Raw genomic sequence first — 24,892 nt, forward strand, 5'->3', positions numbered from 1 at the left:
TGATATACTTCCTTGTATGATGACATTCCAAGTTTATACAGATCTTTTAAATCTCTGAAGAAAGTTCAAATTGTTTTCCTTTGTTTTCTCTTGTGTCTGACATGCAACACTAAAGTATATGGAAACTGATACTCTTTGAACTTAGCAGGACTGAAAAAAACATAATACTAATCCACATATTTAGGCTGTACCAATTTTCTTTTTACATCTCCCTATCCCCAACATCCAGAAAGCCAGACCTTATTATTACGTGTGAGTAAAAAAGAGAGTTTTTTTCCCGTAACTCTACAAATCTCCCCTAAAGTATCCATTTAAAAGAGAAAAGATCAAAAAGAAAATAGCTGGCTGGTTAGCTCAGTTGGTTAGACCATGGTGCTGACAACACCAAGGTGTCTAGGGTTGATCTCTGGACAGATCAACTGCCAAAAAGAAGAAGAAGAAGAAAGAAAGAAAAAGAAAATACTATGCTGCCATTGACCATGGTTAAGTTTTTGTTTTGTTTTGCTTTGACAATGACAGCTTTTTCCTGTCCATTCCACACAAGGGAAGAATAGTAAGAAATGAAAGAGATTGTCAGAAGTAAATTACGTATTTAACAGAAAAAAGGAAATATGAATTTTAAACACAAGGCAATCCTTGTCAAGAGGTATTATTGAAACAGTCCAGTTTTATTTACATATTTATTTTTATTTTATTTTTTTGTTCTCAGCCTGAGCTTATTTATTTAACCAATACCTAGTATCTCTAGCAATTCATTCAACAACATCTTGAAACTGTCATGTGGCAGGTACTACGCAAGGCACTGGGAAAGCAAAAGAGAAAAAGACAGAGTCTCCTGTCCTTGAGATTGCTCCATCTATTGGAGAGACCCATATACACAACTGATTAGAATATAATGTCAGAGATATTGCTCATCAATATTTTAAAAAATTTACTGAAGAGGGCCGACCCCGTGGCTCACTCGGAAGAGTGCAGCGCTGGCAGTGCAGCAGTGCTCCCACAGCGGGTTCGGATCCTACATAAGGATGGCCGCTGCACTCACTGGCTGAGCGCGGTGCGGATGATACCAAGCCAAGGGTTGTGATCCCCTTACAGGTCCCCCCCCCCAAAAAAAAGGCAATAAAATTTACTCAAATAATAAATTATAATTGCTTATAATATAATTCTTAAAATTAATTGTTCATATATGATCTTCTTGCATCCCATGAGTCTCTAATGAGTTAAATTTTAACAATCTTTATATTTGATAAACTTTCTTTTTCTCTCTTTTTAAATTTATTTTTCTTAATTGACCCATGATAATTTTATATATTTATGGAGTACAATATAATAATTGGGTACATTCATACTCTGTGCAATTACCATATCAGGGTACTCATTATATCTATCAGTTCAAACATTTGTCACTACTTTGTGTTAGGAACATTCAACATCATCTTGACTAGCTATTCAAAGATACAAAGTCTCTTTAATATAGTCTCCATACATTACTATTGAACCCTAGATCCTATTCTTCCTATCTCTCTAATGAAATACTCCTGTTGTAGAAAGCTAGACAACCAATAGATTTCAGTAGCTAGAAATAATATTTTAATTTCTTTATAATAATGAAGAAGTGAAGAGGATATATGCATGAAAATAGGAAGGTATGGGAAACATTTACAGTAGCTAATATAGAAAGATTAGAAAACACAGGCAATATCTAAAATAATAACCAGAATATTAATTCTCTGTTCAGAAAATAAGAACATGATGGGATGGTTAAGCATACATGGCATAAAACAACAATATGTAAGCAAGCCACTCAGTAACAAGAAAGCCAAGACTATGACCTGGAATAGCATAAGTACGGTACTGTAAGCAAGTTCACTGTAAAAGCTGGTCTAACCTATCTCCATGATATGCTAAGCACATTTGGAAGGCAATTCATTCTTCTAATACATACTGGGATATCCTCCCTTATTTTATGAGATTGAGTCACCACTGTTACAATACTATGCTATTAGTATTATCCTGAGATGTAGATTAACTATTCTCATCAGCAGCTAATTGTAAAAATAAACCCTTCTTTTCAGGACAGTTGACTTCTCAATATACTTAATAAAGGGTATGTCTATACTGGCCAAGTAAAAGTCTGTCTTCAGAAATAAAGTTCTTTTGGTGTCCACAGAGGCTGATAAATTTGTGTGTGTGTGAATGTGTGTGTTCCAGTGGTAAGCTCACTTATGTTAAGTTTAAGTAACACATCTTCTCAACCCTGTTCAAACTGTATATCCAAAATTAATCTAGGCAGAAATGTATACTTAGTATTATAAAACAAGATGTCTCTAAAATTTTTAAATACACTAAAATTTCCACAAATTCTTATTTTTTTAATATTCAACCTCTGAGCTTACAAATTTTCCAAATATAAACATGAATGCACAGAAGTGTTTTGAAAAGCAAGAAAATGCAATCAACCATAAATACAGAAACTAATAAAAAATAAAATGCTGGGTCAATAAACACCTTGAGCGAATATTAAGTGAATACTCTTACAGCATGACTTAAGAAAGCTATTAAAATAACCTCAGTTAAAACATACCATCCTTGTCTGTTTCTGCAATTATGCATCTAAAGAATAACTTCCAATTAAATTCTCCTAGAATTCAAAGCACTGTTCTAAGCACTATATAAGCCATATTAAACCTTTTTAAGTCAATATTCATTTATAGCCAAACACACACGTATAATCACATACAGCGCTGTACTTAATGAAATGGGAACAAATTCCAGTGGTTTTTCTTAAGCAGATTTTAAGTTGGCAAACAAGTTCCATCCTAAGCAAGGAAATGTTTCATTGCTGTGGAAACTTCATTCAGTTTCCATCTCGTCAGGGTTTCATTTTCCATAACCAACCATAGAAAGGTCAGTCGTGGGCACAAATTAAAGTACACATGCAGAGACGATGGTAAGGTTTATAGCTACAGAGCCTGCGTCTGAGAGATCTGGATACTCTCTCCAATGAGGCCCAAGACAAGAGGAAAAGTTGGGAAATATGTAATAAGCTTCACTTGAGCCTTCCTGAATGAAGACGTCTGTGTACACCTGAATACATACCCCCCCACACATTCATGAATGAATGGGTAGAAATGTGGTATGTTTTTAAAGTATTTACACTTTAAATAAGTTTTAATAACTTCTCACTTTCCAACAGACTCAGTCATACTAACAGGAATTAGCTTTACACAAAATATAAAAAACAATATTGAATTTGATACAAAATAACACAAATGGATGGCTCTTTGCGTCCTTATTGGAAGTAAAAAACAGTAAGATTTTATGATATTTAATTATACCTTTCCCTAAAATTAGCACAGCCTACTTTATTGGGATGTTTTGGCATTATTTTGGATAGTATCAATTAAACCAAATTCAGAATGAAACATAAGTCTAAATATTAAACTACTCCTGAAAATGGCAATTTCCAATCCTACAACATTGTGTAACATCTTAAAGAAACAGTTTTTAAATTTTGAAATGACAGTCTCTAGGAGAATACATCAATAGAAACCCTTTGAATATGTAAACATTTTTTTCCCCTTAAATATAACATCATGCTCTGTGAGTATTTTGCTATTTTGACTAGGTTTTGGCTCTAAGAAATATGAACTCTGACAAGCAGTTAGAAAGAAGGCCATTTCACTACCACGACAGAAAAAAGAAAACAAAAAATACTGTAACGTAAACCTCTGATCCTAAAAGCTGGCTAGCATTCATCAACCCACATGAAATTCCAAACAGCTGCAATGGAAATGATGCCATCCTCTTCCTGAAACAGCCTTTATTTTTAAACCTGTTTTTTTGTATTGGTGATGTTTATATCCTATATTTTTGTTAAGCACTCACCTGTGATTTTTTGCAGTAAATGGGACAACTCAGACTCCTCACAGAAGACCTGAGCCAATGCTTTCTTCACTTTTTCTTCAGCCTCACCCAGGTCTTTGTCCACCGTGAACTCTCCAGTTACAGAATAAATGTATATGAGTAGGATCAGCAGATCATCAGGGCTATAGTCATCATTGGTCCTCTGGGTTGAAGGCTTAATCATGGGCAGCAGCTGATTTAGCACAACAGACATCGTCGACTCCCCAATGCTCTGAAATAAAAAGGGATGATATGAAAATATGTCAATCATGTACAAAGGCATCACTTATGCACCATATTAGTCCAAAGATAGCTTGCAAACAAGTCTGTGATGTTCACAGACCACATTGCTTTTTGTGTGTGTGTTTCTTGTCCTAGAGAGAATGCTGCAAAAATTTGGCCTTAGAGTTTTTGTTTTGAAAGACCCAGTTTATAAAATGGCTAGTCAAGTTGCAGACCCTTTTATATCACCTTACTATTGCTTAAATAAATAAGAGTCCACTAATTTTAAAAATAACAACTTTGGACACTAGAAACTTTAAATAAAAAATTGTATACTTGTAAAGTTATATGATTTAAAAACCAAACAAACATGGCAGCATCTATATATCCAAATGAATGCTGACACTCCATCAAAGGATTAACCTCAGGTTTTGCAGCATACTCTTTTTAATATTCTCTATATTGGCAAATATTAGTCAGAATATTTTTTATAATGACAAAAGTTATTTTCTGCTAGATCTGGTGAATAGAATAATGGATCAAATTGGGTAATGCTGCTTAGGGTTCAAAATTTCTTTCGGTAAGTCTGAAGGTAATTCACCCTAAAAATTGTTTTAAATTTATTTTTTAATTGAAACATAATTGATTATACATATTTATGGGGTAAGGAACAAAGAATAATTACTATTTGTAATAATGAACATGCTAATAATACTGATTCGATCATCACATGTTGTACACAAATACAGATAGTCAACTCACCTTAAAATTTAAAAATAAATTTTGGTTTTAGCTCTTCTACCAACTTCTTGAGGGATATTTAGCAGAGAACTTCAAAATTTCTCGCATGTGATAATAGCATTGCATTACTGGAGTAACTGCATAACTTACAAGAAACTACACACATTTCTAGCATAAATTCTGAGATTTTTGTTGAATAGATAAATCCCCATTTAAAATAATGTGATTTAATGTCACCTATAATATAAAATAACCCTATAAAATAAAACTTCACTATTTGTACTTATATTCAAATCAGGGGCCAAATGATTACAACTTGCAACTTACCTTATTCATTCATAAGTGTTCATTGAGCACCTACTATGTTCTAGGTACTATTCTAGGTCTAGGGATACAGCAGTGAACAAAACAAACTCTGTGCTCTCACAGAATTTACATTCTAGTTGAGGAAAACAGACAACTAAAAAGATAAGGAAGTATAATATGTAGTATATTAAATGGTGGTTAAGTGCTATGGAGAAAAATAAAGCAGGAAAAGAAGATGTGACTTTAGGGTATGTGTGTGTCTCTGTGTGTGAAAATGCACTATTTTACATAGGAAAAGTCTAAAAGTTAAGAAGGAATATTGGAATAAAGACCTAAAAAAACTCCATCTTCTGAAGAGAAAGTTCACAGCAAACAGCTGAATGTTGTTTTGTATTGTGATGACTGCACAAAATGTGCTTTTCTAGTCAAGTCATTTCCACACCTGGAGAAATTTGGATATAGCATCTCAAGGTTAAGGTTCACAAGTATATTATGTACACAAAAAGCCAGCTGTTATCATTTATTTCAACTTAAAATCTTGGATGTTCACGATGTATCACACAAAGATAAAATGCTAACATTTTGGAATAGATAAGGTAAAAATGGAAAAGAACAGACCAGAGATGTTACTTTTACATGGTGACAAAGCATGATTTACCAAGTATAAACACACACTCTCCTCAAAAATAGCAAGGGGCCCAAAGGTTTGAAGGATCCTAGGACTGTCCTATAGCCTAAGGAGTCTCTTGAGAGGAACCATCAAGTGTTCTTTCTTTGCTTTACAAGCTGCCAAAAGAAATTGAAAAGAAAGGAGTCATGTGGTTGTCCTATTAAAACAGGGCCAAGAAGTCTGCAGCTTTTGTTTTTGCTTTTTACTCTATCACCAACTCCCTGGATGACAATCAGCAGATTCCTTCATTGCTTTATATCTCATTTCTAAAAACCAAGTATATACATAAAGTACCTATCCTATAGAAGCCTTATGGTTCTCTCCCCAGAGGAAAAAAAAAACAAAATAATAATAATAATTATAAAAAGTAAAACAGGGTAAGGTAATCATTTGTAAACACACATTCACTAACATCTGGCCTTCAAGAGCTTCATTTTCAAGTCATTGATCTATGATGTGTGTTAGAGAACAAAAGCCCTCATTAGTGATGTGTCTGAAGACTTCCAATGTACATACTAATTTCTAAAATTACATTCTAAATCCATTTAAGGCATCCCAAGAAGCCAATAATCGAGTTGAATACAAAGCCAAGAATACTGACCCATCTTCAATAGGCAGGGGATGTAGTGGAAATAAAGAAATTCCATTTCAAAAAGCCAGATTCCAATTCTGATTGTTCCACCAACTAGTTCTTAACTTCAGGATCTTTTCATCTCTAAAATGACATGATCTGACTAGAGGGTGGCTGAGCAAGAAGTCACATTATGCCCGGGTCTCCACTTTTACTTTCTTCTCCTCGCTCCCTCCTTTTTCAAACTTTACCATTGGTGGTAGAAGGCAGTGATTCATACTCTTACTGTTGGCTACTCTGAAAAATATAAATGCTCAAAAAGAAAAGCTTTACTGTACATACATATGGACAAATCCAGAAATAATTGTAGGCATGTATGTAACATGGGCGCCATGGCATACATACATGTATTTCCTAACTGTCCACTGAAAGGATCTAGAAGTAGTGACACCCAGTAGCAATGAGCACACTCACTGACCAGATCTTAGTTTCTAATATCATTTTCCAATAAAAGGAATCAGGGATCCTTGAAGAAATGGCTGATTCTAGGGATAGGGCAGGGAAAATACAACATGAGCCTGGAAGATCTTGTAGTGCCAGAAAGTAAGAAAGTGCTCAAAAAACAAAAGGATAGGGACATGTCAAAAGGACACAGAAGTCGACTGAAACACTTCTCAGTGAACAAAGCTGGAACAATTTGAGCAAAGTATATAAAGTAGTATTTAATATAATCCAAAGTATATGATAAATATTAGTACGTAATGATATAAATAAGTTATCGAATTAATAAACATAAATGTGGGAGAAGAGACAAATCTTCCTTACAGAATTCCAAAGAACTTATGTAGATATTCTACCCTTCAGGAGACAGAGCTTAATTCTCCTCACCTCTTGAATATGAGCTGCACATAGTGACTTGCTTCTAAAAAATAGCATGTGGAAAGGAAAGGGGAGGAGTAACATAACCTTAGCTAGGAGATCAAAGTTAACATAACCAGTGATAAATCATACTGGTGTCAAGTGTCCCTGAGATGATGTCATCTGTCCCTAATATGATGTGATGAGAATACACTTCACTTTTGTAGTATTCTTCCTTCAAATCAATAACCTCAATCTAACCATGACAAAAACATCAGAGAAATCCCAGTTGAGGGATATTCTGTAAAATGACTGACCACTACTCAACACTGTCAAGGTCATAGAAAACAAGGAAAGACTGAAAAACAGTCACACACCAAGTGAAACTAAGGAAACATAACTACTAAATGTAATGTGGTATCCTGGATGGGATTCTGGAACACAGAAAGCACTTTAGGGAAAAACTAATGAAATCTGAATAAAGTCTGGAGTTTATAGTTAATAGTAATGTACCCATGTTGGTTTCTCAGTTTTGGCAATGTACCACAGTAATATAAGATTTTAACAATAAAATGAAGGATATACAGAAACTCTCTGTTCTATCTTGGGAACTTTTCTGTGTATCTAAAACTCTTCTAAAATAAAATGCTTATTGGAAAGGAAAGGAAAGCTAGTAAGAGACAAATCCAGGCACGTTTTGATTTCCTTTCTGACAGACTACAAAAATTCCAGGAAAGAAAATTTCAACCAAGTGTGAGGAAGAATTCCTTGCAAACAGAGCCATCAGCCAAGGTAAGGCACTGACTCCCAAATCAGTGAACTTCCCATCAGTGGCAAGGAGAAGCAGGGTATTCATCCAGCCAGGATGAAGCAGAGGGAGCCCCATGCCACCTTGGCTTGAAAGGTGAACTAGACCTTTCTACTGCTACTCATAAAAGCCTGGCTCCAGACTGGATGGATATACATTTTCTGCTCTTCTCTGCTCTTAGAAATGAGACCTCAATAAAAAGGAAGGAAAGATCAGTGACTCCCTAGATAGAACCTTTTTAAAGGCAGAAAAAAGATTCTCAGGATGATTAATAATGAGGATGTGATAAGTAAGATGATAAGCCTGGGTTTGAATCCTGGCTGTATCACTTACTTGGGCAAATTATCTAACTTCTTCAGGTTTAAATTTCCTCATCTGTAAAATGGAAATAATACCACAAATGCCTAAATATTATGCAATCCCATATCATGGGCACTATTTGCATAACATTGGGACAGCTGCTTAAACTACTCTGTGATTTAAAATAAAGTAATACCCTCAATAGGACAGTCTTTGTAAGGACTCAAACATAAAGTGACTCCCACTTTTCTCAGGGCTAATTTTGGGGAAAACTTTATTTAGAAATATATAATAACAGCTTTTGCTTCATCAGGTTCTTTTTGTTGTGGGGGAGATCGCACAGAGGAATCCAAGACTGGCATCAGTGTTGCAGTTTTACAGCTCTTTATTTGGTGTTACAGCTCTTTGTTCAGTGTTACAGAGCCTTTTTGCTTGCAAGCAAGGAGAGCACTGGAGAGTGAAGTCTCGTAGACCAGTGTTTCCCCGAGCAAAGGAAAGAGGCAGTCTTTATAGCCGAAATTCCCGCCCTAACTTCCCACCCAAGTTCCCATTCAGGTCCTCCTATGTAAATGAGGGATGCAGCCCTGCTAATTTGTATTGGCTGATTATGGGACACAGTCCATTGGTCAGCTCTGGAGCCTAATTTGCATCCAGACCATATGGTGGTGTGAGACTGTTGTTGTCTTCTATTAACATATGGATACAGGCAGGTGCAGGAAGCAGGCAAACTAAGTTGCAGGAGCCAGCGTTTGCTATTAAGACAGTCAAGCATAAAATTTCTAAAGTGGTTTCTTGAGTGGAAAAAGAGAAAGGTTTAACAACTAGAAAATGCTCAGGGTTCTCTACAACACTCCTGAAGATTTAATAATAGAATGCATATAGCATAGTGCCTGGCACATAGATTCTGATAGACATAAACTATTACTACTACTACTTCCACCTACCACCATATGGGCTCCTTTCTCACCTAGCAGAACTGATTAAGATAGCTGGTAAGGGATTAAGATACGTTCTAGGAATAGAAAGTTAGTAGTCTCAAAGGAGAGAGAAGCAGCCTTCAAATTTTGGGTTTGAAACCACATCTTGGAACTTAACTGCAACAGTTAGTAAAAGGTCAAAGGCAATACAAACATTATTAAATGCTGCCACTTAAAAAGGACATGCACAGCAAACCATGACCAAAGCAAAAACGAAAAGGCTTCTTTATAAAGTACTGGGATTAAGTTTCTCATTCATTTTATATAAATGGGCCTACAAGTAGGAGGTAGAAGAATGAAGCTGTGTCTAGAGTGACAAAATCTTTTGTTTATCTGGAGTCTGGGGATCCTGTTATTCTTGAATGAGTCCCCAGTAACTCCCTACAAAAGGCCCTCTGTAAAATGTGTGCTGTCTTTAGAAAAGCTGACTTTTAGGTTGAATTAAAACACATCTCCAAAGTCAAAGTCTGTCTCTGTGCTGGTTACCTCTGCAAGCATGAGTAGCACACCGGCCATGTTCCGTGTGGCTGCAGAACAGGCCAGGCTGGCCTGCTCCTCTGTGGTGCAGAGCCTGCAGACACTCAGGGAGATTCTAAGCCACTCCAAGCTGCTACTGGAGAACCCATCTCTGCAAGTCCTCCAAGCTTCAACCCAGTCGGGATGTGTGTAGGCTCACAGGATATTATCAGTGGGGGGCTGAGGAAGTGCCCAAGGCCTTTTTGCCCCCAAACATCACTAGCTAACACTTGCCATGAGACTTGCCACAAGGCTTTAAATTTCCATAATTAAAGCTACTCAGTTTCTTTGAGGAATAGGCTTCTTTTTACATGCCCCAGCAAAATGCAAAAATGTTACTTGGTGTGTGTAAGGATATTTCATTGATGCACTCGTGCATTAACGAATATTTATTGTGTACATACTATGTGCCAGACACTGTGCTATACTCTGGGCCTACAAAGAACAAAGCAAGACACAAGATTCAAGGGGCTGAAAGGTGAGTGGGGTAGATGTAAACAGCTGCAACAATGCAGCGAATAAGTTCTTTAGTAGAGGTATACATTCACTTTAGAAACACTGCAGAGAAATACCTAAATCCTAGAAAAGGTGTACCTCAACTGAATCTTAAACAATCAGTATCTAATACAAGGGAGGAGCAAAGCTCTGGGAAATGAGCAATGGGGTAGGATCCTTCCTTTATTCCTTCAACAAATATGTAATGCTCACTTCCTAAGAGTATATTGTAGGCACAATACTGGCCCCCCTAAGAAGTCCACAGCCTAGTCCCTGGAATTTGTGAATATGTTACCCTACATGGCAAAAGAGACTTTGCAGATATGATTAAGATTATAGATCTTGAAACGGGAAGATTATTCTGCATTATCTTGGGGAGCCCAATCTAATCATGAGTCCTTAAAAGTAGAGAAACTTTCCCAGCTGTGGTCAAAGAGAGATGCAATGTTGCTGGCTTTGAAGATGGAGACAGGAGGTCATGAGCCAATGAATGTGGGGGGCCTGTGGAAGCTGGAAGGAACAAGGAAACAAATCCTCCCCTAAATCCTCCAGAAAGGAACACAGCCCTGATGACATATTGATGTTAATCCAGTGAGACCTCCAGAAATGTACAATTATAAATTTGTGTTGTGTAAGCCACTAAGTTTGTGGTAATTTGCTAGAGCAGCAATAGGAAATTAATACAGGTGGTTTGTGTGAGGTAGGGCATGAGAAGCTTTGCATCAGGGCACGCAACCCAGGCAGAGAACCTGGCACATGGGAGGGTGCTAGGGTTTGAACGTTTGTGCCCTCCAGAACTCTTGCTGAAATTTAATTGGCATTGCAACAATAATAAGAGGTGGGTGTGATACTGAGGGCTCCACCCACATGGGTGGTATTGGTGCCCTTATAAAAGAGTGAGTTTGGATCCCTCTTGCTCTCTCTTGGCCTTTCAACCTTCTACCATGGGATGATGCAACAAGAAAGCACTTGTTAGATGCTGGCGCCTTGATACTGGACTTCTCAGCCTCCAGAAATAAATTTCTGTTCATTATAAATCACCCAGTCTCAGTATTCTGTTACAGCAGCACAAAACAAACTAAGACATAGAGCTCAATAAATCTTGAAATGAGGAGATTATTCATCTTTATCTCGGAGACCAAATCTAATCACGAGTCTTTGACAGCAGAGAAACTTTCCCGGCTGTGGTCAAAAATTTGATCATTCAAGATCTGCTGCCGAATGATTAAAATAAACAGGAAAGAGCAAGCATGAACAAGTACCTCAGTGGTATCCATCCCATCTGTACCACCAGGGAGCCAGTGAGTGACTTCAAGAAAGGGAAGGCATGGAGACACACCATATTTAAAACTCACTACTTAACAATTTTGCCTATGGATGATGGAGTCAGAGGAACCAAGGCTCTCCTGCCCATCTTTCCTCATCCTCCAACTCAAGGCTATTCCATCTCCAGCTGCTCTCAATGGCTTCCAGGTGTGTGTTGTTCAGGGACAACCACAACCTTACGTCTGGCCAAGGAGGTGATTACATTGCTCAGCTTCTCAAAAAAAAAAAAATTTTTTTTTTTATTGCCTAGAACTAGTCGATCCAAAACCATGTAGTCTCATAAGCCAATATTCATCAAGTCCAGAATAATTATACAGGACGGTGGTTTTCTAAGTGTGGTCCATAGACCCCTGAGATCCCAGAGACTTTTTCAAGAGGTCCGTGAGGTCAAAATTATTTTTATAATAATATTAAGACATTCTTTGCCTTTTTCCCTGTGTTGACACTTGCACTAATAATGCAAAAGTGTTGTAGGTAAAATTGCTGGGAACTTAACACTGATCAAGGCAGTGGCTCCGAACTATACTAATAGCTATTATATTCTTTACCACTATGCTATGTACTCACAGATGAAAAAAAAAAAAAGCCAGTTTCACTTAAGAATGCCCTTGATGAAGCAGTAAAAATTATTAATCTTATAGATTCTCAACCCTTAAACCTCTTTTTAATATTCTGTGTGACAAAATGGGAACTAAGCATACAGCACTTCTGCTATGTACTACAGAGCAATGCTTAGCTCTAGAAAAGGCACCTTCACAACTGTTTTAGTTGTTAACTAAACTAATTGCTTCTCTCATGCAATACCATTGTTACTTGAAAGAATAACAATTATGGAATTGTGATTATTAAGATTTGGGTATTTCGCAAACATTTTCTCAAAAATGAACAGTGAGCCTATTACTTCAAAGAAAAAAGCTGACATATTTATTTTCAAGACAAAATTATGGCTTTTGAACAAAAATTGGAATTTTGGATAACTTGTATATGCCACTTCCAGATTCTCTATTCTTAAAGACTTTTCTGATGAAATCAGAGGTGACATTAAAATGTAATTTTTAATTGCATAATAAAATGTGTCAATATTTGAAAGATTTGTATAACTCAGTGAGCCAATGCTTTCCAAATGACCAATGCGTGATGTAAGAAAATCAAGCACAGGCAAAAGATCCATCCAAAATACAAGATAGAGCAATGGATTGTAATGTAAAAGAGTACAAAAGCTCGTTGATATGGTTTCCAATTCTACATTACAACTTACCTTTAAGAAATCACTATTTGTAGAGTTTAGATATAGTATCAAAAAAGGATATCCACAAACATATGAAAAAGCTATCAAAATATTCCTCCCTTTTCAACTATGTATCTGCATGAGGCTGAATTTTTTTCATATACTTCAACCAAAACAACACATGGCAGCATATTGAATGAAGAAGCACATATGAGAATCCAGCTGTTTTCTATTCAGCAAGACATTAAAGAGATTTTCAAAAATATAAACCAATGCCATTCCCATTTACTTTTTTAAAATTTAGATATACAGTTATTTTTCATAAAATATTTATACTGGCATTCAATGGGCTTATTTTTCAAAGAACTAATAAATATTTTTACATTTTCTTAGTTCTAATTTCTATAGTAAATATCAATATTTACCAATTTAAGGATGTTACATCCTAAAAAGAAAGCTCATTATTTTCTACTCTCTTTCCCCTTTCCCATAGCTGAATGCAGATAAAGTGGTGGTAAGCCAGCTTCAACTGTGTTCTTATTGAGGAAGGCTAAGCAACAAGATAGAAGGAAGATGGGTTCCCTGGATCAGAGCTTCTCAAAATTTAATATGCATATAGATTACATGCAGCTTTTGTTAAATTCATAAGGTTTGAAATAGGGCTTGAAGATTCTGCACTTCTAACAAATTTCCAGGTTGATGTCAATGGACCATGTTTTGAGTGGCACATGGAACATCCAACTATTTCTAGACTTCACTGTGAAAATGAAATAAACTATCCCCTTTGAGTCACCATATGGGTTCTTTTGGTATAGCAACTTTAATCTGAACACTAACTAATAAAGCTAATAAATGGATATCTCCAGCCAAATTTCTCTTCTTTGCTCCAAACCCAGCAAACTGCCTACTGGACTTCTCCACTTGTATATCTCACCTGCAAATTTAATTCAACATGTCTAAAACTGAAACTGATGTTTATAATCTCAAGTTTGCTCTTTATTCTATATATCCTATATTGTTGTGTGGTACCATCATTCTTCCAGTTGACAAAGCAGAAACTTGGACTCTGCCAGAGCTCTCCCATGTCCCTGCCATATCAACTCAGCTACTAAGTTCTGATGATTTTATATATCCATCCTCTCTTCTCCATTCCTTCCTCTACCACCTAAACTTACCATTACCTCTAACCATGATTTGTCTTTCTAAAACAAAAATTTAATCCACTTAAAATTATTTAATGATAAATAAAGTTCTCTAGATTAAGCCCTTAACATGACATATGCATTCCTTTTGCCTTCTTGGCCCTAATTAACCGTTCAGCCTCATCCACCATGAATCCTTTCCTCATGGATTATAATTCAGTTTTGCTGAAATACTTGCATTTGCCTCTGTGCTTTTTACACATATATGCTTATCCACCTGTCTAGAATATTCTTTTCTCTCTTCTCCATCTGGTCTCAAGATTCAAACCAAGCAATACCTTCTCTGACCTTGCCTCAATGGGTTAAATATGCCAACTTTATAATCCCAGAAAAGACTCTACTTTCCTCTACCATGGCTCTTATCACCCTAAATTTAATAATTCTTATCCAGCTCTCTTCCAAGACTAAAAAATCTCTGATGGCAAGAACCACATCTTATTCCTAAGTAGCTCAGTCCTTTGAACATAGTTGGTATTCAAACTATACTTATTTCTATAATGAAGTAGTTGACATCAGAAAAAGAGAAGAAAAATAAACACTTATAAAAATATAGTTGTAGATTATCTTATTTAATCCTCCTAATTACCCTGTAACATAGGTATTACTATTTCAGAGGAAGAAATTGGGGTTGAGAAAGGTTACTTGTCAAAGTTATCAGCTCGTGAATGGTTGAGCTGGGCTCCAACCCAAGACTGTCTTTCTCCAAAACTTACATCTGGATCTATACACATTCCTTTTCCAGTGCTTCCCAGTCAGAGGGAAACCTGAAATGGGGGTAGGAGGTGGGGAAGAGGAATCCAGATGCTTGGGACATGGAGGATTCTGACAAGGATTCATACTAGGACAAACACTCAAGGAACCCAGCTCATGAGATAATAGATTAATCACATAAGAGCAAGGGCAGCAGTAGGTAGACTTAACATATCAGAAGTGATCTTCTGACTTGCAGCTCCTTAGAGCACCTTAGTGTATTTGTCTATTTCCATTGCTTGTAACAAAATACCTGGAACTGGGTAAGTTATAAGAAAATGAAATTTTTGCTTATAGCTTCAGAGGCTGGTAAGTCCAAAGTCCAGGGAACACAACTGGTGAGGATTCTCCTTGGTGGTGGCTTTATAGCAATGCAGGGGTCTCACATGGCAGAAGATGGCAGAGCCTTTTTAAAGGCCTCAGAATGATGCCCCACCCAACTGCAATTTTTAATCCATTCACTACAGCATGGTCCTACAATCTAGTCACTTCTTCAAGGCACTACCTTTCAATTACCATAATAGGATTTCCGACCCTCAACAGTTACAGTGGGAATTAAGCTTCTAATATGAACTTTGGGGGATACAATTCAATCAATCCATAGCACCTAGTAAGGTACACGACTGGCCCCAGAACTTCAGTCAAGGTTAAACTTCCAGTAGAGGGATGTGTGGTTCCAGCCACAAATGTTAAGGCAGACTTTCCCATGCAGGATGTCACCATGTCATGTTTAAATACTCTCTGAAGCCCTAGTGATAGCCAGCTGGATTCTAGGACAGCCAGTACCCCTGGGCCAGTGGCCTCCAGTTCTGTCAACCGAGTATGTACTGTACGAAGAGCATAGTTTTCTATGTGCACCTATCACTATGTGAAAAAAGATGGACACACTGAAAAAAACATGCAGAAAAATGAACCCAGATCCTGAAATCATCAAATAGGGTAGAAATGGTCTCCACGAGCAGCTGATTTAAAGATGGTAAATTGGGACCACAGCACAGGCTTCAGATGAGAAACAGGAAGGAGGTACCAGATCAATGTTGTGGAGGTTGTCGGGACAGGCTCAGTTCCCTGAGCAAGGGAAGTGGTAAGATGCAAAGGAGAAAAGGGGCTAGATCTGTCAGGGCTGTGCATTGTTAGCCAGCGCATTGTTAGAACATTTGCTTTTCTTCTGAGATGGAAGTAACAGGGTTTAAGCAGAGAACTGGTATGATCTGACTTGTAAAGGCCACCATTCAGGCTGTAGTGAAAAGAATAGACTGTGGAGGAGCAAGGGTGGAGTCAGAGAGACTGTTAGGAGGCCATTTTGAATAAACCAAGCAAGAACTGATGGAGCTTGGACAAAGGTAGGAGCATTAGAGGTAGTGTGAATTAGCTGAACTTGAAAATACTTTGAAGTTAAAGGCAGCACAGTTTGCTGATGGACTGAATATAGAGTATGAGAGGAAAAGAAGAGTCTAGAATTATTCCAAGGTTTTTAGATGGAGGTTCTGAGGAGAAGATGGTTCAAGGCAGTAACGGAGAGGACAGAATTGGTATGAAATGTAAGAATGGGAAAGATATAAATATTTCAGGAAAGGGGATGTCTAAGCCCAGGACAGTGAGAAAGGGGTCCACAATCAATGAAAGGATTCTGGAATGAGCAAAATAATGGCATGACTGACAGGCAAGAATGTTAGAAGAATGCACCAAGAAGACTAATAGAGAGAATAAGCAGATGCAAATAAACTAATCTCAAAGTATGAACATGTTTCTCGATATTTATTCCTATAAGGTGCTCTTGGAACTAGCTACATTCTGTGTCTATGGAGCATATGATTCCCTGGTGGTGAGAAATAATAAAGTCCTCATGGAAGTGAAAATAGATTCTACAAACTTTATCTCTCATTAAAAATGCCATTAGAGAAAAAAAATGTGGTATATTCACACAATGGAATACTACACAGCAATGAGAATGAGCTATAATTTCATAAAACAACAATACAGATGAATCTCACCAATATAATGTTGAATGAAAAAAGCCAGAAGAAAAATTTATATAATTCCGTTTATGTAAAATACAAAAACCAGGGAAAATTAATCTACGGTTTTGGAAGTTGCTCCCCCTTGAGGGGAGGGAGTAACTGGCAGGCAGCAAAAGAGGGGCTTCCAGGGTTGCTGATAATCTTCCAGGTTGCTCTGGGTGCTGATTACACAGCTGTCTTCAGTTAGTAAAAATTCATTGAGCTGTACTTTTCTATATTATATTTTACTTCAACAAAAAGTTTTTAAAATGCCATTATACCAGGCCATATTTCCTGTGAGCTGGGAAGAACAGAGCTATCTACTTTGAATTCTTATTACAGATTAGCATTTATCCAAAGCAAGAGCAGGAAAACATAACAAGCTTACAGGATTCATCAAATAATCTAATTCAGCTACATGTACCTTTGGCTATGGGGATATGGAAAGGCCTTGATTTCAGAGAAAGATGGAAAGGCAACTTTTTAATGGCTGTTCAGTTTAAAACACACATATGTTGTAGGGGGGGAATAAACCTTTTTGTAATATTTTTTCCCATCTCTTGGGAAATGATGTTATGCTGTGTTTCAAACACAACTGCCAAATTTAAGAGGCTGTTTTCTGTAAACAGGCCAGCTGGGCCATAAGTTGCATGAAACAAGGGACAAGCGACTTCTTCAGAAAGCAGAACAGAACACCACAGGGAGTTTGGAACCGTGCATCCAACAAATTCACCAGCCATTTGTCTTTATCTAGCCACCTTTAATGATTTAAGAGCCCTTTTTGCCATGTTATCATCAATCAATTACAATGATTGAGCAGCCTCTGAAAACTGGAGTTTTTAAAATGCAACAATTTGTGACCTAAATTTCCTGCTGGTTTTGTTGGCCCCAGGTTAGGCCTGTTTGTCTATCATCAAGGGAGCCGATAAAAATAATAAAACAGGTCAGTGCTGGGGCTTTCCCAAGCCTCTATAAAAATATTCGCACTCCTCCAATTAGTGCCAACTCAACGTGTCCACTCTTTGCTTGAGCTCTTGGTAAATTTAACCTCTAATAACAAAACATTCCATGGAATGTGTACATTATCTAAAAACCTGTTTTGTTTTTTTTTCTTCCTTGCTTGCTTGCTTGCTTTCTCTTTAATCAGGCTAAGCAACAATTTTTCAACTCTTAGCAAGCAACGGAAATGATGTCATTTTGCTGACTTCAGCAAAGGAGCTACATTTGGCAAATTACGGGTATGTGAGAATATTAAAATATAAATTTTAGCTATCATTATGGAGAATGTGCTACTGCACGCCTAAGCCTGTGCTAGAATTTGACTTCTAGGATCCACAGAGCAAAGCAAAGACTACTGAATATTTGGGGAGGAGGAAGAAAATGGCCAGGAAAAAAGGCCAGCTTAAAAGCTGTCTGTGAAAACCAAAACAGTTACCTTAAGTAGTATTTCAACACATTTTTATCACTTGTTGGGAAGTAAGAACAAGAAGGGCACTTCAGTGGCCAAGGCCTCGGGCTCCCTTATGAGAGGGACCAGCAACCACAAAAATTATGCTGAGTAACAAAGCACCACTCCTAGCGTTCATGACCTGCCTGCAGAAACCTGCTGGCTTAGTGGAGCTGGGATGAGGGCCATGGAGTTCACTCCTAGAAGCATCCCAGCCAGAATTCCTGCAGGCTGGACCATCTTATTTAGAAACAATTCCGGAATGCTTCCTGCTCCAGAGGAGAAGTCTGAACAAATTCCAGAAAAGGCCCAAGCACTGGAATGGGGGCTTGAAGGCAAAATCATGAAAGCAGCAAATTTGTCTTTAGTGGTCTCCACTTTCCTTTTTCTGACTTTGGTCCTTCCTTGTCCCCACCCAGAATTTACTGTCTTTATCCTAACACCAGCAGATGAACCATTCCTCCTCTGAGAAATGAATGACCAGATGGCTGAACTCTTCTAAGAGAAGTGTGCATTTATAAAGAGAAGAAGAACAGAACATAAGAGGAAGTGAGGTGACTCTTTAAAGGTTGAATTTCTGGTTTGATAGTAGTTGGGCAGTAATTTGGCATAGAACATCTTTCTGGATCTCCTCAGATCACATTTTACAGAAATTAGCTGAAGATACTTAATACTGTCCTCTTTTTAAAATGCACTAGTGTAGATTCATAAGGTAAACATCTCATTTTCTTAAAGAAATAGTGTGAAAGACTATAATTTAAGTGCCACTATACCTCTTAACTGTAGCAAGGTATTTAACATTTCTGGGTCACAAGTTTTCAGTAAAAAGCAGGATAATACCACACACCTCACCAGGCTTTCATGGATATAAACAAGATGAGCAGTTCATAAACTATAAAGTATTGTGTATTTGCTTTACTACTACACTTATTACTATTTTATTAACTTCCTCTCCAAAAGGATGCTTCTATTTAGAGAGAGGCTTGGCCTACCAGATGTACTTATGTGCCTCTAAAGCTTCCCCTGCCACTGCCCTCCACCCCCTAAGGCTTGGCCACTTGTTCAGTGGACTCCTTCGGCCACTGCTGCACTCTGGCACTGCCAACTCTTTCAGACTTCCCTGGAGACAACTTTGACATAGTTATGTCACACCCACCACAGTGCAAGCCATAGCAGCTCCATGCCTGGGTCGAACCCAGCTAGACCCATGGAGGCTCTGGCTTCCTTCATGGCCACCTGGGGACCCAGGGAATACCATCCGGAAATAAGGGCAGTTAACATGCCTTATGATAAATGTTAAGACCAATGCAAGACAAGAAGACTAGAAAGAACTGGCAGATAAATTCCTCACCCAGCTCTTCCCCTACAAAGTATTCCAAGTAGCAACAGTGCTATATTTTCTCTTCAGAGTTGTCCCTGTGACTAAACAAATAGTTGTTACTTATGAAGTGATGGTCAGCTCAATAATATATCCCCTTGTATTTGCTTTACAAGGGGGTACATTACTGATTTATTTTCCTTTTCCCTCACTCTTGCTGCTTTGGCATTCCACCACCTTCTCCTTTAAAGCAGTAGCATGTAATGTTGACTCCGACTCTGTTTCCTAGGAAAACAGGACAAAGATACTTAGAGAGGCCACAAAGTGAATTAGGCAAGTAGAAGGGTCCTGGTACCACTCAACTGTTTGAGTTTGAGAGAGAGAGAGAGAGAGAGAGAGAGAGAGAGAGAGAGAGAGAGTGTGTGTGTGTGTGTGTGTGTGTGTGTGTGTCTACAAGTACATACTTGTATAAATTTTGGAATAGAAAATCCTTGAGGAAAGGGGAAATCTCTGTCTATGCTCATGTAATCAATGAAAAAACAAAAACTATTAGTGTGATAAAAAAGGATCTTAAGACCGATAGATTTTAATCTGAGAGAGAGCTATGGGGTGCAATGAAATCTACACTCCTTGCACTGACCTGCATGGCCCTGTGTGATCAGCTCTGCCTCCCTCTCCAGTTTTATCTAGTACCACTCCCACTCCTGCCCCCACTCTTCCGTCCCTCCCTTCAGTTTGCTCCAGCCACACTGGCCACCTTTCACCCAATCTCCCTTCTCTGCTTTATATTTCTCTATAGAACTTTTCACCATCTTTCTTTCAATATGTTTTATTTGTTTACTCTGCGTATTGTCGGTCTCACTTCACTAAAATGCTCAGGGAGGCCAGGATTGTTGTCTGTTTTGTTCACTGCTGTCTCCGCAGTGTCTAAAATGTACCTGATACACAGTAAGAGCTCAATACTTGTTGAATGAATGGATGAATGAATGAAGACTCTGAATAATGACACGATATGGTTTTCCCCAAGGCGTCTTTTCTTGGATGTACTTTTTTTATCATAGTAAGATAGACATAAAATTTATTTTCTTAATATTTTTTAAGTGTACTTTCTGTCTCTATAGATTTGACTACTCTAGGTACCTCATATAAATAGTAACATACAATATTTGTCCTTTCATCCCTTGCTTATTTCACTTAGCGCAATGTCTTTAAGGTTCACCTATGTTGTAGCATGTGTCAACATTTTACTCCTTTTTAAGGCTGAATAATATTCCATTTAAGTATGTACCACATTTTGTTTATCTGTTCATTCATCAGTGAACATTTAGGTTGTTTCTACCTTTTGGCTATTGTGAATAATGTTGCTGTACACATTGATGCATCAGATGTACTTTTCATAGAAAGAAATAACAGGATGAGACCTTGGAGGTCATGATGTCCAATCCTTGCCAATACATCAATCCTCCTTCTTTAACTTAGAAGCAAAAAGAAAAAATCTTTGAAACAAACTGGCTCCTTGCTGAGTAGAAATCATTAACTCTCCATTGATAATGCCTGGTATGCCTTTACTTAATGCTTTTGAAATAGACCTGTTCTATAGGAAGGTACATGGAGAGATAGGAAAGCTACAGGACATAACAAAAAGAGACAAATTTTGAAGTTAAGAGAAAAAAAAGGTGAGAAATGAAAACCAATTTTCTAGTTTGAAAAAGGCAAAGTTAATGAAAATGAGAAGGAAGGATTGTGGTAAAACAAAGAATTTTTCCTACTGCTGTTGCAAATGGCGATATGTGAAAACAGGAAGCAAGGTGAGCCCCATTCACAACTGAGGCAGCCGGCAATCAAGATGTGTCTTAAAGATGATAGAAAGACAGGAGATTGCATTCTGAGGAATAGAAGATGCTGTAATGTCAAAGATGCCCACAAAAGAAGAATCCCACATACTGGATTCTTTGTGGTACAGGTCCACATAATGAGATTGAGCATTTGGTGGCATTTGGGAAAAGGTGGGGAGGGATGTGAATAGAAGGAATAGAAGAGCTGTGATTTCACGAAGAAACTAAGTTAATGGCTTTTTACCTCATGTAAGAAGATGAGTGTATTATACTATTAATAATCTCTTCCTATGAAAAACGTTTCTAACCTGCCATAATAAAAATCTCTTTGGTTAGAATTCCTCATCTTTCCTTTTCTTATCTGGTATTTCTGACTTATTATTTAATACCCAATTCATATGTCCCTTCTTCCGTGAAGTCTTCCCAGACTAGTCATATACTCACCATTACAGGCATAGATGCTCCCTCCTGTGCATACCCATAACACTTTGTATCCTCTTCCACTCTAGGACTTAGCCCTCTGCACTATAATAATTTTTGTACATGATTTCCTTACTAGGCTATCATGTCCAAGGCATATGTCTCATTTATTTAAAGGTTACAATCTCATGGCAACTGATCCAGCAGATCTTGAAGAATAATGCAGGGGGACAAATCTAACCTAAGGAGAATCAACTGAATATTGAGCAGAAACACTGATAATGACTAAAGCACAAATACTGGGCCAAAAATTTCAACCCTAAAATACATAATGTCAAAGATATCCAGTTCCGAGGCATTTCTGGATGCTACTTGATGAGATAGCCTGTAAGAGTAATCTACTAAGTGAATCAAAACACTTGATTAGGGTTTTAGTTTTGTTTAAAAAACCATTTAAAAATACTTGGTAACTTAGGATAAAGACAATGCCAAATGCTAAGATTTTGCAATGTTTATACTGTCTGCCAAAACCAAGAAGAGAAATAGTTCTTTTCTCATATAGGATTAATCTCTGTAACTTGCAATATTTCTCACCATGAAAGCATTTCATTATTCAAAATTCTTAAGATTATTATGCTATTTATATTTTATTATCTTAACAGATGATTGGGGGGCTACATGCAAAACAAATAATTAAAGGTGGACTACAGTGTCTTGAAGTAATACTAGGTTAGATACTATTATGGAACCTCCTGCTACAATAATATGTATATACCCACACACAATACAATAATACATCAATGACTTTTTAATTCACTGCTGGCTTGCAAAAAAGTAAGGAAAAGTGCACAAGCCAAAAACTAAAACAAAACCAACCAATGAACTAAAACCAGACTTTGGATAATAAGCCAGCAGAAAACTGGCATTCCCTTGGGGAAAATACTGGCTTCTATGCAGGTATCCAGAAATTTGGCTTTGGGCTGCCTTCAAGGTGGGAGAGCTAAACTTGCAACATCTAGGTTAATTCAGGACCCCAAAATGGGCTAAAGTAGTTCCAGATTACTAGTTTCCCTTGTGATCCCTTAGCTCCAAGAAGATAAGCCAAATACTCTCTGAGGGAAAGCACCCTTGATTTGGGCCAGCAGAATTACCAAAGATTATTCTACCAAATATGAGTTCACAGTCAAAAACTTCAAAATACACAATGAAACAAGGCATGAAAGAGTCAGCAGACATACCATACAGCAGACTGTCGAATCTCAGTGACTTCAATAGTAGAATTATCAGTTTAAAAATATAAACTATATAGGAAGTGTTCAAAGGACAAAAAGGTAAAAACAAAATAATTAAGATAGAATAAGAGACTATCAAAAATAACCTGAAAATTTTTTTATTATAAATTGACAAATTAAAGTTGTGTAATTCTATGGGGTACACAGTGATGTTATGGTATCTGTATATAATGTGGAATGATTAAATCAAGCTAACATATCCATCACCTCAAATACTTATTATTTTTTGTAGTGAGAACTTTTGAAATTTACTCTTAGCAATTTTGAAATACACAATACATTATTACTTACTATAGTCACCATTCTGTGCTATAGATCTCAAAAAATTTATTTCTCCTATGTAACTGAAACTTTGCAACTTTTGACACCATTCTCTATACCCCTCAGTCTCTAGTAACCACCATTCTACTCTCTGCTTCTAAGCTTTAGATTCCCCATAAAAGTGAGATCATGCAGTGTTTGTCTTTCTATGCTTGGCTTATTTCTCTTGGCATAATGTACTCCAAGTTCATCCATGTTGTCGCAAATGACAGAATTTCCTTCTTTTTAAAGACTGAATAGTATTCCATTGTGTATATTCATCCACTGATGAACATTAAAATTGATTCCATAACTTGACTATTGTGAATAATGCTGAAATGAACATGGGAGTGCAGATATCTCTTCATCATACTGATTTCATTTCCTTTGGGATTCCCAGAAGTGGGATTGCTGGATGATAAGGTAATTCTAATTTTAATTTTTTTTAGAGAACATATATAGTTAATCATAATGGCTGTACTAATTGACACCCCCACCAACAATGTACAAGCGTTCTGTTTTCTCCACATCCTTGCCAACATTTGTTATCTTTCATTTTTTTGATAACAGCTATTTTAGCAGGAGTGAGGTAATATCTCATTTTAACGTGCAGTTCGTCAATGGTTAGTCATGTTGGGCATTTAAAAAATTTTTTTCTGTTGGCCACTTGTATGACTTCTTTTAAGAAATGTCTATTCAAGTCCTTTGCCCATTTTTAAATGGGGTTATCTGTTTTCTTACTATTGAGTTGTTTGAGTTCCTTACATATTTTGGATATTATTGATGTATAAAAAATACAGCTTACAAATATTTTCTTTCAATCCATAGGTTGTCTCTTCACTCTGTTAGTTGTTTCTTTTGCTGTGCAGAAGCTTTTTAGTTTGATGTAACCCCATTTGTCTATTTTTGATTTTCTTGCCTAAGCTTTAGGGGTCAAACCCAAAAACTCTTTGCCCAGACCAATGTCATGTAGTTTTCCCCTTTGTTTTATTCTAGTAGTTTTACAGATTCAGGTCTTACATTTATTTCACTTATTTCTTTAATCCATTTTGAGTTGATTTTTGTATATGGTGTGAGATAAGGGTTCGGTTTCATTCTTCTGCATGTAGATATCCAGTTTTCCCAACACCTTTTCTTGAAGAGAATGTCCTTTTCCCATTATGTGTTCTTGGCACCTTTGTTAAATATCAATTGATTGAAAATGCATGGGTTTGTTTCTTTGAAAAAATTTTTTTATTGAAACATTGATGGTACATATTTATGGGGTGTAATCTTTCAGTACATGTACACAATGTGTGATGATCTATTCAGGGTTATTAGCATATTCATCATGGAAAAACTTAATCATTTCTTTGTGATGTACACATCTGATCTCTTCTTTTCTAGTTGTTTGATAATATGTAG

The 24,892-nt window shown here is 37.0% G+C and overlaps 1 protein-coding gene across 2 annotated transcripts in view; it reads right to left on the bottom strand.

The window, feature by feature from the left end:
- Nucleotides 1–24,892, bottom strand: part of SCFD2 (sec1 family domain containing 2) — a 425,850-nt gene that overhangs the window by 256,404 nt on the left and 144,554 nt on the right. For both annotated transcript variants that reach the window (XM_063108339.1, XM_063108340.1), the window contains exon 5: nucleotides 3,889–4,138. In XM_063108339.1, the coding sequence (XP_062964409.1) occupies nucleotides 3,889–4,138 (250 nt within the window). The remainder of the gene's footprint in view (nucleotides 1–3,888; nucleotides 4,139–24,892) is intronic.

Source organism: Cynocephalus volans, chromosome 9 (genome assembly GCF_027409185.1).
Source record: "Cynocephalus volans isolate mCynVol1 chromosome 9, mCynVol1.pri, whole genome shotgun sequence".
Classification (NCBI taxonomy): domain Eukaryota; kingdom Metazoa; phylum Chordata; class Mammalia; order Dermoptera; family Cynocephalidae; genus Cynocephalus; species Cynocephalus volans.